The sequence below is a fragment of the Parasteatoda tepidariorum genome, chromosome 5 (genome assembly GCF_043381705.1).
Source record: "Parasteatoda tepidariorum isolate YZ-2023 chromosome 5, CAS_Ptep_4.0, whole genome shotgun sequence".
In the NCBI taxonomy this organism is placed as follows: domain Eukaryota; kingdom Metazoa; phylum Arthropoda; class Arachnida; order Araneae; family Theridiidae; genus Parasteatoda; species Parasteatoda tepidariorum.
In genome coordinates, this window is record NC_092208.1 from 41336414 (window position 1) to 41350187 (window position 13774).

A 13774-nucleotide genomic window follows, 5' to 3' on the forward strand; every position below is an offset into this window, starting at 1 on the left:
AGGATTTTATATATATATACGAAATAACCAGAATATGTTGTAACCTTCTAATTATAATTGTCCGAAAAGTCACAGGGCAGGTAATGGTTGAAAAATCAGAATCACTTTTATACGCTGCATTAGATTTTAAGGGATATCATTTAAAAAATAACTATAATCATAAATGAGTTTAATTTGACTTGTTAATTAAGCAATGTTTCACAGCTCCAACTTCGACAAATGCATCCATACGTTTATGCTTTTCGTATATCATGATATTTATATATGCATGTCAGATAGTATTAGTAAATCGTTTCATTCATTATGCCAGAAATCGTTCCATTCTCGAAATAACTTAGGTAATCTGAAAACTACCTAGATAATCTATACATTACCTACAAAGAACTCGTTAAAGGGAAATTAAGATCGTTGTTAGAATAACAGAAACGTTTCTGCACGCTTAGATTAACATAAATGTTGTTTATTTATTTTACGCTATCTGAAAACTCAGCTCTCTGTGCATGTTGTATTTTAATCATTTAATCAACTATAAAAAGCATAGAATTGAAAACTAAGAAAACAGTATTTCTAGAGCAATCGTTTATCCATTTAATTAGGTTTCTTTAAAAGAAGAGAGTGTTTTTTTTAATGTTTTTAAAAATATTTTTTTAATGAAATTAGTCATACAAAAACACTTTTTAAGATGATGCAGAGTTTCTTCCTTTTTTTGGCTTTATACCCTTATGAAAAAATGCAGTTTTGAATTACCTCGTAAAATAGCTTAAATATTATAGCACTAATGTATTTTTTGCAACATTAGTTTTAGGATTTCTTTGAGTAAAAAAAAAACAACTTTTAATTGGATAAGTAACTTAATTCATTAACGTCAGCCTTTCTATCTTGAACACACGCCTTGAATTTTCAAAGATAAAGAGTGGTGAGTTATATGAGCAAAATAAATATAAATATTGTTTCATTATTTATATTTATTTTGCGGTATGAGAAGTGTCATATTCTTAATAATATATATTAATACTCATTATATTAATAAAGAGTGGTAAGTGTATTATTTCATTATTAACACTTATCTTGCAGTACCAAGCAAGATGTTCTTGTCCATAATAACATATTAACATTAATATCTTATAAAAACATGAAGAGTATAATAATACATTAATGGAACATTTAAATATGCAATATTGCATCTGCGTTTAATTTTTAAATGAAATTGGTAGTTAACATTATTATTAATTTAGTTTAATCCTTCAATTAACGTTTAAAGTGCTGCTCTACAAATGTATCAAAGTTATTTCTTTATTTACATTTATTCAAGATAAAGAAGATATTTATATTCACATCGTAATGTTACAACAATTAAAATATTTGTATTTGAAGTGGAAATTCGCTACTTTAACCCCTTGGGGACGGGTGATTCAGAAAAGCATTCGTACAAAATCAGAATCAAGTTGTAATTAAATAAAAAAAACGGTAAATTAAATGTAGTCGTTGCTAATTTGACAGACTTACTTTGCTTTTACTTCAATTATTGTTAGTTTAATCATATATATAATCAATGTTAATTTAAAGTATAATTAAATAGTTTTATTTTGAACAAAGTAATGGTGAATTAAATAAATCAAGCAATTATAACTCCGCCCACAAATAAACTGCTAAAGAAATACTGTGATTACCAGTTTTATCTTTTTACCCTGATTGATACGGTTTTATGCTGGCACGTATTTGTGACAGTCGGCGCGAAAGGGTTAATATACTTATTGTAGGATAAAATATTAAGTTAACCGGAAAATACACCCCTCTTTTTGAAGTAATTCATAAAGTGTTTTTATAAAAGAAAGTGTTTGAATATTTACCAATGGTAATGTTCTAGCTTAAAGAGACGCATCATATACCGTCACAAAAGAGCATGTGCATACATATTCAAACTTGTAACGAAACTATCAGACAAAACTAAGGGGTACATCTAATACAGACATTTAAAGGTAAATGCTCTAGGAAAGAGGACTAGGATATTTTAAGGTGGACGCGAATATCTTGCATCTCCAAAATAAATTCTGAGAATTAAATTCGATTCCTGTTTATCTTCGTAATCTTTTTTTGAGATAAAAGCACATGTTTCCAAAATAGTTTAGTCGCATAATGGAAGTTCACTTACTTCTATAAAAGACAATCTACCATCTCGATTACTGTCAGCTTTATGAAGAAGGCGAGCTATTTGCGTATTTTGCAAGGATCCTGTCCCCAACTCCTGTACAAGTCTCTTCAACTCATTGAAATCCAAATATCCATCTTCATTTCTGTCGAATCTGTAAGGAATTAGAACACCAGTCCAGGAGGTGCACTCAACATTCGGTGCAACCGCAAGGACCAGACTGCACTTACCAGGCTTATCAGTGGCCACCTTAAGTCCCTTTCTTTTGAGGGTAGTATTAAAATCTACCCTAACTGCCCCAGGTGCCACAACATGCAGGCTTCCCCCCAACATATACTGAACTGTCTAGGTCTGGACAAAAGGGACATTCTTAATAACACACTTATGGTGGCCGACTTCCTCCGGGTGATGAATTTCATGGACATAGTTTAGCCCTGCTAATTTTGGGGATAAGGAAGAGAAGAGAGGAATTAGATAATGATTGATTATAAGGATGACTTATTCTGTAGCTTGATATTTTAACTTATATAGGCTTAAAACTACTGCTTAAATAAGCTTATTTGATAGTTTCTAAGTGTCTTATACAAAGTGAAAGAGGGTGGTAAAAATAGTACATTATTAGGATATTTTACTTTTATGAACTTGACAATTTTTTATTGATTCTGGTTGGGGCTATAAGGTGGTCAAACGACAATATTTACATCATTATCCAGAACCATTAAAAAGTACCATTGCCTTGTTAGAACATTTAGAATGGACCTTCTATATGCTTTGATTGTGGAAGAAAATATAGTCTAAAACTCCGCTTTTAGCTTGAAGCATATGTTGGGGAATGGTTCAGTTTAGAATGGTGCATTGAATAAAAAAGCCATATTTACTAACAATCAAATTTAATAATTGTAAGCAATAAGCACAAACAATAATAGTATTTTTTGTTAGGCTTCCCCATAAGCTTTTCTTCCAATCCGTTGCCCTCCACATAAGTGATACATAATCAGAATTATAAATGATTGATTACCTCTGTTGGTTAGGCAGAAATTTGCTTTGGCATAAAAACGAATGTTTACAAATGCTCAGTTTTTTTTTGTACATCTGAATCTGGTCCATATTCGTTCTTATCTATCGTCAGATTTTCTCTTCGATAAAGAACTCTATCGCTATGCACATTGTACAGGTAAGGTAGCCAGTCATCTTGTTTGTTAGGGGTGAATTACTCTTCATCATTGAGAGTACCATAACACGTCATTTAGAGCGACTTTAAATCTATTTTCTTTGCGATTTTTAGTAAATTTGAAAGCCACTTTCTCCTTACTGTAAATAAAATTACCCAACCCTTTTATCATACTATTCGTTGGATAGTAAATTTTAATATTGAAGGGATCTAGTGTCTTACCGAAATGGATGTCTATATTTCCAGATTTTAAATTCTCTTACAGTATTCCTTCTTTCGCTGGGTGAGAATTTTGATTGCTGCTCAGATGATATTTTATTGTCATAAACATTTTTTTATATTTTTATAACCGTCGTTGAACCCAATTTCATGGGTTTACGACTACTAATGTTCAACTCCGTAGCCTTGTAATTTTAAACCCGATCCAGGAAACAAGGGAACTCCTGTGTCGAGTATTGGGAGAAATTTGCCTTCGTGGAGGACTTTTTGAGGGAGCTAACTCGCATTTGCGCTACATGGAGAGGAAGACTACGGGAACCTCCCACGGTTAGCCTGACGGCAAGGGGACTCTAACCCATGATCCGTCTACCACTGAGGATATTTCACGTCAGCACTGTGGTCGGTGCAAACCGGATGCGGAATTCGTATTCGAACCCGGTTCTCCTCATTGGAAGGCGAATGCTCAATCCCCTGAGCCATCGCGGCTCTGTCATAAGCATTTGTAAGTTTACAATATGTTTGCAACTGGTAATCGAAATGGGCCACAAGTGGCGCAGAGCAGAACTCTCTACCTATGGCAACAATTCGTATGATTTCACCATTAGCATGTGGAGAGTCATAGAAGAAGAAAGTAAGTTAGTTTCAGCCTTGATTTTAAAATAGATTAAAATCTTGTAAGTTAGGAAACTATATGGAACTGAAAACTACATTAAACATAGTTCTAAACGAACGTGTCATGCAAATTTTTAAAAAATATTTTTAACAATTAAATACGAAAAATATTAAGAAAGGGGAAAAGATCGTAGTACATTTCCATACAACTGAAAAGAGGAGGAGAGTGAAGGGGGAAAGGCCAAAGGCAAGGAACCGGACTCCTCCCCGGTGAAACCAGTGAAAGACTGCAAAGATGGTTTATTTTAATTGCTTCTAACGAAATTTTTAAATTTATTCAATAAAGACTTCAATAGCAGTAAGTGTGATTCTACAATAAGCAAACTACATTTAAATTGATGCAACTAAGTAGTTCGGAATGCATTTTGTACTGTCCTTTTTGATTACAAAGAAGGAAAGTACAAGCAGGCGTGGGTCTCTATGGAGTGCGATGCAAAGGTCGGACCATCTGTCATTTTGATATAAATTGTGATAATGTAATCTAAGACCATCGCCAACAGCCAAATACTATATTTAAGTGCGGCGTCTATTACTAAACTGTAATGTCAAAAAGCAAAATAGCCATTAATTTTTCTTCATGTCCAGGAATAACTTAATTTTTTCCCATTTTCTTTTTACTATAACCATTTTTAAAAAAAAAATACTATAAGCTCCCTTCTGCTTAAGAAACATACCCTGCAATTAAAGTATATTTACCTTTTAAACCAATGTCTCAAAATTGTGTAGGTTCTATTTGAGCAAGATAGAAATCTATCCCAGTTCTCTGTGTTTGTATAAGAAAATGGTGTTTTTGAATGAAGGCAAAAATGGCACTCTTCTTTCCAATCATGACAATCGCACACACATCTTTCTGAAACCGGTTCGAATATTGTCGTTGTCGTTTCACATGAGCAAGATGCACACGATGTGACTTCGTAAAGGGCTTCTTGATATTCACAGGGGCAGCAGCATGTGCTGCAATGTGGTCCACTTACTTTGCTACCAACAATTTGTTTCAGTCTATGAGGGCATCTGGACATGGTTAAGGAAAAATATGCTAAAATATCTGCTGCTCAAAAGCAACCATTAAAAATCTTCTACGAAGGATATCTAACAGTAAACAATGAATTACTTCACTTCATTTCGCGAATTTGTGTTTCTTTTTACATTTTGCTGAACGTTTTTTGTGCTTAAGCTCACGCATGTGTTTTTAATTGGACAACTAAGGCAAAACTAAATCATATGGTTTGCATGATATCATTAGCTTTGAAACAACAAATTAAGAGTGTCAATGGTTACTCTTCACCATATTTGCGCTACATATTATATGGAATATTAATAATGCAATATATAGGTATTAAAATACCGTAATGTCGCAAGCTTCACGCCAAAATCCCNCCAGGCCTTAAGAGTGTCAATGGTTACTCTTCACCATATTTGCGCTACATATTATATGGAATATTAATAATGCAATATATAGGTATTAAAATACCGTAATGTCGCAAGCTTCACGCCAAAATCCCGAATTTGCTAATTTCGTAAATTTTTTGATTTGATTCTTGGTCAATTATGCGAAAGACTACGAATGTGGATGTCGCACCTAAGTACTCTAAAACCAGAGGAGAGGAAGCTAGTGTGCAGAAGAGGAATATTTCAGTCATTTATACCTCAAAAATTCTCTGTAAAATTTGACTGATTAGTAAAACTATGGTACACTTTCACAGGCAGTTAGTTACAAGACAATATCATAGATTTTTAAATAGAGATTAAAAAAAAGAAGGTTTTTATGATGGGAAGTAACTTCTTAAATTTTTTTTTAAATTGCAACTTGAGATCTTTTTTAGTCATTGCTTTTTAACATTGAGAGATACTTATGTTATGAATGCTTTATTTGTCACTTTTGATATTTTTTTCTTTAATTAAGGGATAGAAAAATAATTATTAGACGGGATTAGTGTGGACACGCAGTGTACCCTTGCAATGATGTTAAATTATAAATTATAAAATTAAATTATAGCGTTCCCTGAAAAAATTTAATATTGCAAGTACGCTTCCTGCCGGTAATTATTCTTACATCTCCAGTATTTTCTATTTAGTCCTGATATTTTCAGGCTCATTACAACCAGGTCATATGTCTTTAGTTTTGCTAATTAGAAAATAAGTAAAGAATTACTCAACCAGCCTGAATTTGCCTCAGCTTACTGCTGTTGGCACGTTACAAAGAGACTGCTGAGATTTGCAACAAGCCGTGAGTTTTAATTGGACTTATGACATACAGATTGCATTTGTAAAAAATAAAATTTGCGTTTATCATTTTTAAAGTAATATTTATTTTTAAGATTGTAGACCATTCAAATTTATTCGACTAATTTGTTGTAATTTCCAATTCTACGATAGAAAATCCATGAATATAATATAGCTCATACTAAAATCGAACGTTTCTATGTTAGTAATGATCACTAAAATATAGTTATCATCATAGCAAATCTTATTTTAATACAACATTTCTGAAGTTACAGAAAAAAATCGATTGAATCGAAGTAAAAGTAATAGTTAGGGGAAAAAAAGGAGAATTATTGTGTACAAAGCTATGTAAGCTGTATTAGTACTCTCACAAATTTTTATATTTTTCTTTAATAAAAAAAAATTGTCCAAACCATGAAACCGATTATATAAAGTGTTATCGATTCTGTGAGCTGATATTAGAACTGATTTGGGGAATGAATATTCGTCCATGAAGCTAATGGAAAACTAGGGGGGATTTCATTTTGCTTGCTGCAGTTTTAGACAGTTGGAAAATTATATCTTCTTACGGGTTTCAAAACATATTTAGATTTAAAATTTAAATATTTAAAATAATTTGATACTCTGATTTCTCCGATCATGAAATTTTTATAAATGCATAAAGAAAAATAAAACCAGTTTATTAATATTAGTCAACCATAGTGCATTGAGTAACCTAAAAATAACCAGCTACTAAGAATATATCAATGTATGATTTACTGTAAAGTTTTAGCGCCAGTAATAGTATTTAGCCGCACAAGAGTTGTACTAGTTTTAAAATCAGATGAAATTTTTTTTTTTGGTTTTGTAAGCTGAAAGCATCACACTGTGCATGGTTTTTCTTTCTGTTAAATTGCTTGTTTACCTAATTTTATAAGTTTTTGGAACACCCGGGGATTGATTTCAATGTGCTACACTTTATTTTCAACAATGTGATGATTTTTTAAGAAAACACAAGTCACTTGAAAAAAGTAGTCAGTTTATTGTAATGCGATTTCAATGTATAATTTCTTTTTCAGAAATTCTCCTATTTTTCATTTCCCAAGCGTTGAAAGCTTCTTTTGGATCACGTGATGCTTCCTCTAAAACAGTTGGCAAGGATATTAAGCTCGTACTACTTGACGAGGGAGATATCAGTGTTAATGTGGGTGCTCTTTGAGTTTCAGATCCGAAAACACTGATCAAACTGTATGTTAGATGATCTTTGAGGTAACTAAAACCATGAGTTTCTTTCACTTTAGCAAACGCAATTATAATCAGGGCTAGGAAGAGGATTCCGGAACAAAATAAAACTGAAATAAAGGTAAATATTTGGATTAGTAATTTTTACTTAATTGCACCGCACTATTACTAAATCTATTAAAATTAAGGCACTTAATACAAACTAGCAATCTTTGGCGACCAGCTTGGCCACCTTTCAAAATTGCGCGACATATAAACTTTTATGGTAACTAAGCTAAACGCACAGCACAACTGCATTTTAATGTTCTAATTCTTCAACTCGTCCTCCAATTACAGCATCGTAATTAGTTTTAAACAATATATTAACCAAATTTTTTTAACGACTAGCTGTTTCGCTTTGAAGGCCTTGATTTTAATTTTAACTATTTATATGTCCACGAGATCATAGCTCTTTATTTATTGAATTTTAGTAGTAATTTAAAAATTTTCGGACAGTTATTAAATCACAGAACCTTTCGTAAAGTATAAGTTTGGGACATTTCAGCATAGTAGGTAGCAGAAGTATTCAAATTATTTCCATCTCTACCGTGAGATGAGATAGAAAACTCATTTCAATGTTTCATTACGTTTTTTACTACTACCTCACGCACCTCTCGAACCAAAATTTGAATATCATATAAAGAAATAAATGCTGTTTCTCGAAAAAGGCAAGCTTTATCACTAATGATTGATAAGGAGGTGTGTTGTTCCATTGCATAATTTATTGTTCAAAATTTCAACAGCCATTTTAGATTGAAGATAAATCTGAATTTTACTTCATAACTTCGCAACTAAGTTTTTATTTTAATAAATATGCAACATTTTTCTTAATAAATACTCAACGTATAGACTACTACTGTAAACATTTCTCAATTCTTCAGGCAGTTATTTAAAGTGTAGTTTTCTGTAAAAGCCATTAGCAGTTTGAGCTTTAAAAAATTAAGTTATCAAAAAATATCATAATTAAGATAACTTGATGTATTTTTATAAGAATCATATTTAAATAACTGACGTAAATACAAGATAAATTTTTATCTTACCCAGAAGGATTATTTTCATGACATAAGCCACTGTTGCAAGAGATACCAAACTTGGATGAGAAAAAAAAGTTTCATTGAACGAGATCTTGTCATATGAAATGTACGTCTCAAGATCAAGGCTATCTTCTTCTTCACTTAGAATTGATACATTTTTCTCTGTACATTTAGTCCAGGCATTTAAGTTCTCTGTGATGAGTTTTAACCAATTAGGTGTGGTTTCATTTTGCTTAGTTTTGAATCTTGTTGTAATATTCTTCGAAACGTTGGTGTTGTTTGCGATTTTTGAAGATATTGTTGATGAAAATTGCACTCTAGGCTTAGTTAAAATCTTCAGAGCAGAGGCAGCTATTGAGGATTCTTTCAATTCTACATTGGCTGTAATTAAGGTCTTCAGAGGTGCGATTGAGGAATCTTCAAATTCCGTACTGGGTTTTGCTAAATTCTCCAGTATCGATGCAGTTGGGGAATCTGTTGAGTCCATGTTGAATTTAGCTAAATTCTTTATGAGAGATGGTGCAACTGTAGAATATGCAAATAAAGACTTTCGGAGAATTGTTGTTAGTTCTGGTTGAACGAGTGAAGAACTAGTTAAATTTGCATCGACATCCCAGTCCAGTGTAAATAGCAAAGTAGAATCTTCCAAGTCTGGTTCGTTTTCTGTAGAAAAATAATCAGAATGTGAAATTGTACTCATTTCAGTAAATTTATAATCAGTCATCGCTTTTGTTTGGTATTCTGTAGCAGGACTTATGAATTTCGTTGCTGTTTTCAAATATTCTAACCTTTGGAGTTCATCAATTTTGGCTGTTTCTTCATAAATCGAAAGCACTTTCTCTTGATCCATTTTCAATTGACCGATTTTTGATTTATTTATTTTATTTTCTACAATTTTGCTAGATGCTAAGAAATTTGTGTTGCGGTTATCGACTTTCTTCATTGCATTATGAGAATTAGTTTCAATTTCGTTTTTTAATACTTTTCTGCTAAATAAAGCAGTACCAGCTTTCCTAAAATTTTGATTTCTCAGATTTTTTACTAAAATGGGTGGAATTTTCAAGAAAAATTTGGATTTTTCTCTAGATTCATTCTTATGCAGAAATAAATACTTCCGAGGTTTTTTCATGTTCCTGTATCGAGCAAAGGATCTTTTAAAATGTATGTTTGTAGATTGTTTCGTAGAATAATCTTGAAAAAAGGAACCCTCTGTTTGATTTTCTTGTAAAATGCTATTTTCCGTTGATTTGAATTCGTATGTCTCGGGCAATCCTTTCAGTTTTCTTAAAAATGATCTATTTGTTATGATCACATTAGTTAAATTTTGGTCCTTCAGCGTATTTGAAATTTTAAGATCATTTATTAAGTAGTTTTCGTGCTTAAAATCGCAGTCAAAATTATATTTTTCTATTGATTGCTTGAAATTATAAAATTTTGAAAAATATATTGAACGTTGATTTTTTGATAAGATTTGTCTACCTTCTATTTTTGAAGGTGTATGATTCTTTGTTTTCCAAATTAGAAAAGCTATCAATGTACCAACTACAATACTTACAACTATGGCATAAACCCAATCATAAGACAACATGAAGCCACAATGAAATTTGAAAATTCAAAATAACTCTATTTGTAGTTTTTTAGCTTCTTTATATCATTCATAATTATTTGAGAAACAATAGCGTGATGATAGTTTCTTTAAACTCAGGTATATCATGCATAAAAGTTTACGAAAGATGCATCATATCGGAAAAGCAGCAAGTTTAATCATTAGTAGAAAAAATTAAAGAATTATTTTTATGAAGTTAAAGAAAAATATTCCCAATCCATATGTTTAAGCGCTATACCTGCCCATTTCTATTTACTAACTTCATTAAATTAAATAAATGCTCATGCTGACTTTTCTCAATAGTCAAGAAATTCATTCAATAAAAACAGATTTTTTAAGCTGCAATAAATAGCAAATTATTTACCAATATGGTACTTGCAACTCGAGAAGAAGATCGAACCTGGTTGTGTACAAACAACACTGCGTACAAACTGAATGGGTTATGTACAAGTTGATTCCTGGTTGTGTACAAACTTAAATAACCTGGTTGTGTACAAATAACATGTCATTACTGCTACTAAGTTTGGTTTATTATCACACTGAATAAATTTTTGGATTAGATTTAATTGGGTACTTGTAAGTGACGTCCCGCTTGGATGTCGAATCTGATTGGCGCTGAATCGTGGCATAAAAAAATACCACGAATCAGCAGCCAATGAAGTTTGCCACTTACGCATGACGTCATTTGCAGACACCTAATTCTGTTTATTATTGAATTGTCATTTTATTAAAAAAATGAAAGCTTATAGAATTGTTTATGCAAAATCTATATATATGTTACAGTTGTGTTGCTGATAATCTAGATAATGTGATGATTAACTCGGGTAGTTTGTTGAATCACCAATGTTTCGGTCTTAAAATAATTTAGGTAATCTAAAAACTACCAGATAATCTGCGCATCGCCTAAAAACATTCGTTAATGTAAAATTAAGATCTTAGTTGGAATAACAGCAACGTTTCTGTAAGCTTAAAATTAACATAATGTTGTTCATTTCTTTTTTCGCTATCTAAAAAATAAATACTAGAGGAGAAGGTGTAAAAATGGGCACGGGTGTAAATATGGGCACCCCTCCCTAGTATCTATGGGAGGTACTGAAGACTGGCGGCAAGGACTTTATATGGCGCCAGTTGCTAATATAAGATTGTACAGAGCAGTTGAAACCATTTTTTCAAGTAGTGTGGATGCAGCGCAAGTTATTGTGCAAATTGGTGATTATTCTGGACTGCAAACTTTTGAGAGGTATGTGAAATCGTTTTCTTTTCATGTACTTATGTTCAGTTAAAAATAATTTGACAGTGATATCCGGAAAGCGGAGATCTTAAGCTATTTTTTGAAGCACACCTTTAGTCACGCACGCTTTTAGGTTACTTGTGATAATGGCCATCCTTCTTAGGTGGGGTTGGTGTAAATATGGGCCCCCATTTAAAGGGTGACCATAATTACACCAACTTTTTTTTAGTGGAGTTTAGCACATCAGGCTCTAGTTATGCCAATTGATAAGGCAGCTAAAATACCTCAATGTTCCCCAGGAGCTTCAAGTGCAATTTCTCCGTTCGACATATCTCCTGTTCCCAACATTAGGAAGATAACCACTACTCGTGGACGCAAAGCAGCAAGGTCCAGCCTCATCACCGGATTACCATACAAGAATCAGTTGACCAAGACGCTGGACAAGTGCTCTCAAGAAGACGTCCTTGAACTTTCCCGGGGTAAGAGACCGGCCAGAGGGCAGGGTGGGAAGACGAAAGGCCTTCAAAAAAAGAAAATTCGGCCCACGCAACGATACGATTAATCATCGGACTCATCAGACTCGATGACCCTCCTCTTATCTACAGTGATGATGATACGAATCTGATAAATGTCAACGGTGGGGATAAACCAGACTCAAGCGATGCAACTTGCAGTTTTTGTGATGGAAAGTTCTCTGAAGACACTCGAGGAGAGGTGTGGGTAAGATGCGTTATGTGCCANTTGAAATAACATTTTTCGAATATTGTCCTTTAAGTCATCCGTTAAAAGTTTTTGTTCGCAAAATAAGGTGAATCTAATGTGTATATTTGTATACTAAAATGTAAGGAAATAATGGCTTCGATTCATCTTTAATAAGTAATTTTTTTTCTGTCGAGAAAAAAATGAGTTTAAATGAAATGAAGGAAAATGCTAAAAAGTCATCCAAGGACCAAAATTTATTTAACAAACATATTCCTTAATCTGTCAAACTGATTAATGGTTTTTTAGGAAAATGTTTTTTCCCTCAAAATCGATAATACTTTATTTTTTTTTATGGAAATATTTCTTCTTAAATCTCATGATTGGTGGGTATTTTTGAACAGTGAAATAGGAGAGTCGTAAAGAAAAAGCCTCTCAGCGATTTCACGTTCAATAATTTTCTCTCTGGCACAAAATATTCTACCAAAATGGTAGCAGTTTTTCTATGCAGAATTTTTTTTTCCAAAAGTGTTTTTTTTATAACATTTTATTGATTTAAAATAAAGCACGGAAATTATTTTTACCTGGATTAAAACTTAGTTAGATACTATTCGTGATGTTTTTATAAAAATATGTTTCTAATCAAAAATGATAATATTTATGTTAGAGTCACGGTATCTCAGGAAACGGTACCTCGCAGTGAGGTTATCGGATTCGAATGGTTGATACGAATTCTGCTCGCGGCTTGTACCGACCACAGTGCTGGCGTGAAATATCCCCAGTGGTAGACGGATCATGAGATAGAATCCCTTTGCCGTTGGGTTAACCGTGGTTTTCTTTTCCATGTAAGGCAAATGCGAGTCAGTTCCATCAAAAAGTTCTCCACGGAAGCTAGTTTGTCCCAATGTTTAATGCAGGAGTTCCCTTGTTTTCTGGTTTAGGTTCAAAATTGCAAGGCTACGGAGTTAAGCCTTGATAGTCGTAAACTCAGAATCTTTTCGGCTGTTCAATGATGGTTATAATATAGAATATTTATGTTGGTATGTTTAATATTTTTCAGAAAGGATTGTAAACATAGTTTTGGAGAATTTAGAATCTTCTACCTTTGTCTGCAAAAAAAAAAAAAAAAAAATAGGTATTTTTTTCCAACTTAGTGCCTAAATATGTATTTTTTATTGCAAATTCTCCTTCAAAATTTGAAAAAATATGTATTTTAGAAGGGATTCACCCCGTTAAAATAAATTTAATATCTTAGGGTCAGCAGTTTAGGGTATCAAAGTTGTTGGGTAAGGAATGGTAACAATACGTGTGATATAGTGGTTTAAAAAACAATGAACATCGGAACAAATTAGCCTTCGAGGAGGACATTTTAATTTAACTAACCCGCATTCGCTCTACATGGAGTGGAAAACGACGACAAGGAGATTTTAACCCATGACTCGTTTACCACTGAGGATATTTTAAGTCAGCAGTGTGGTCGGTGAGAGCCAGGAGCAGAGTTCGTATCAAC

General features: G+C 32.7%; 2 protein-coding genes across 2 annotated transcripts in view; both read right to left on the reverse strand.

Annotated features, from left to right (window-relative positions):
• Window positions 1-5299, reverse strand: part of LOC107443809 (uncharacterized) — an 11962-nt gene extending 6663 nt beyond the window's left edge. The window contains exons 1-2 of the mRNA XM_043043283.2: window positions 4908-5299; window positions 2153-2303 (exon numbers count right to left, since the gene is read on the reverse strand). Coding sequence (XP_042899217.1) covers window positions 2153-2303; window positions 4908-5230 — 474 coding nt within the window. The 5' untranslated portion in view covers window positions 5231-5299. The remainder of the gene's footprint in view (window positions 1-2152; window positions 2304-4907) is intronic.
• A 2138-nt stretch (window positions 5300-7437) lies between these two features.
• Window positions 7438-10530, reverse strand: LOC139425697 (uncharacterized). Its single transcript, XM_071181344.1, has 2 exons — window positions 8735-10530; window positions 7438-7765 (listed from the first exon to the last, which is right to left on the reverse strand). The coding sequence occupies exons 1-2, from the start codon at window positions 10314-10316 to the stop codon at window positions 7470-7472; spliced, it is 1878 nt and encodes a 625-aa protein (XP_071037445.1). The 5' UTR covers window positions 10317-10530; the 3' UTR covers window positions 7438-7469.
• Between the last annotated feature and the right edge of the window lie 3244 nt (window positions 10531-13774).

What these genes read in the sequence shown, in the direction of transcription:
- LOC139425697 (XM_071181344.1), bottom strand. Translation starts at nt 10,316, where the DNA reads ATGTTGTCTTATGATTGGGTTTATGCCATAGTTGTAAGTATTGTAGTT. An exon ending in CATGAAAATAATCCTTCTGG is followed by an intron (nt 7,766 to 8,734) that starts GTAAGATAAAAA and finishes CCTTTATTTCAG; the next exon opens with TTTTATTTTGTTCCGGAATC.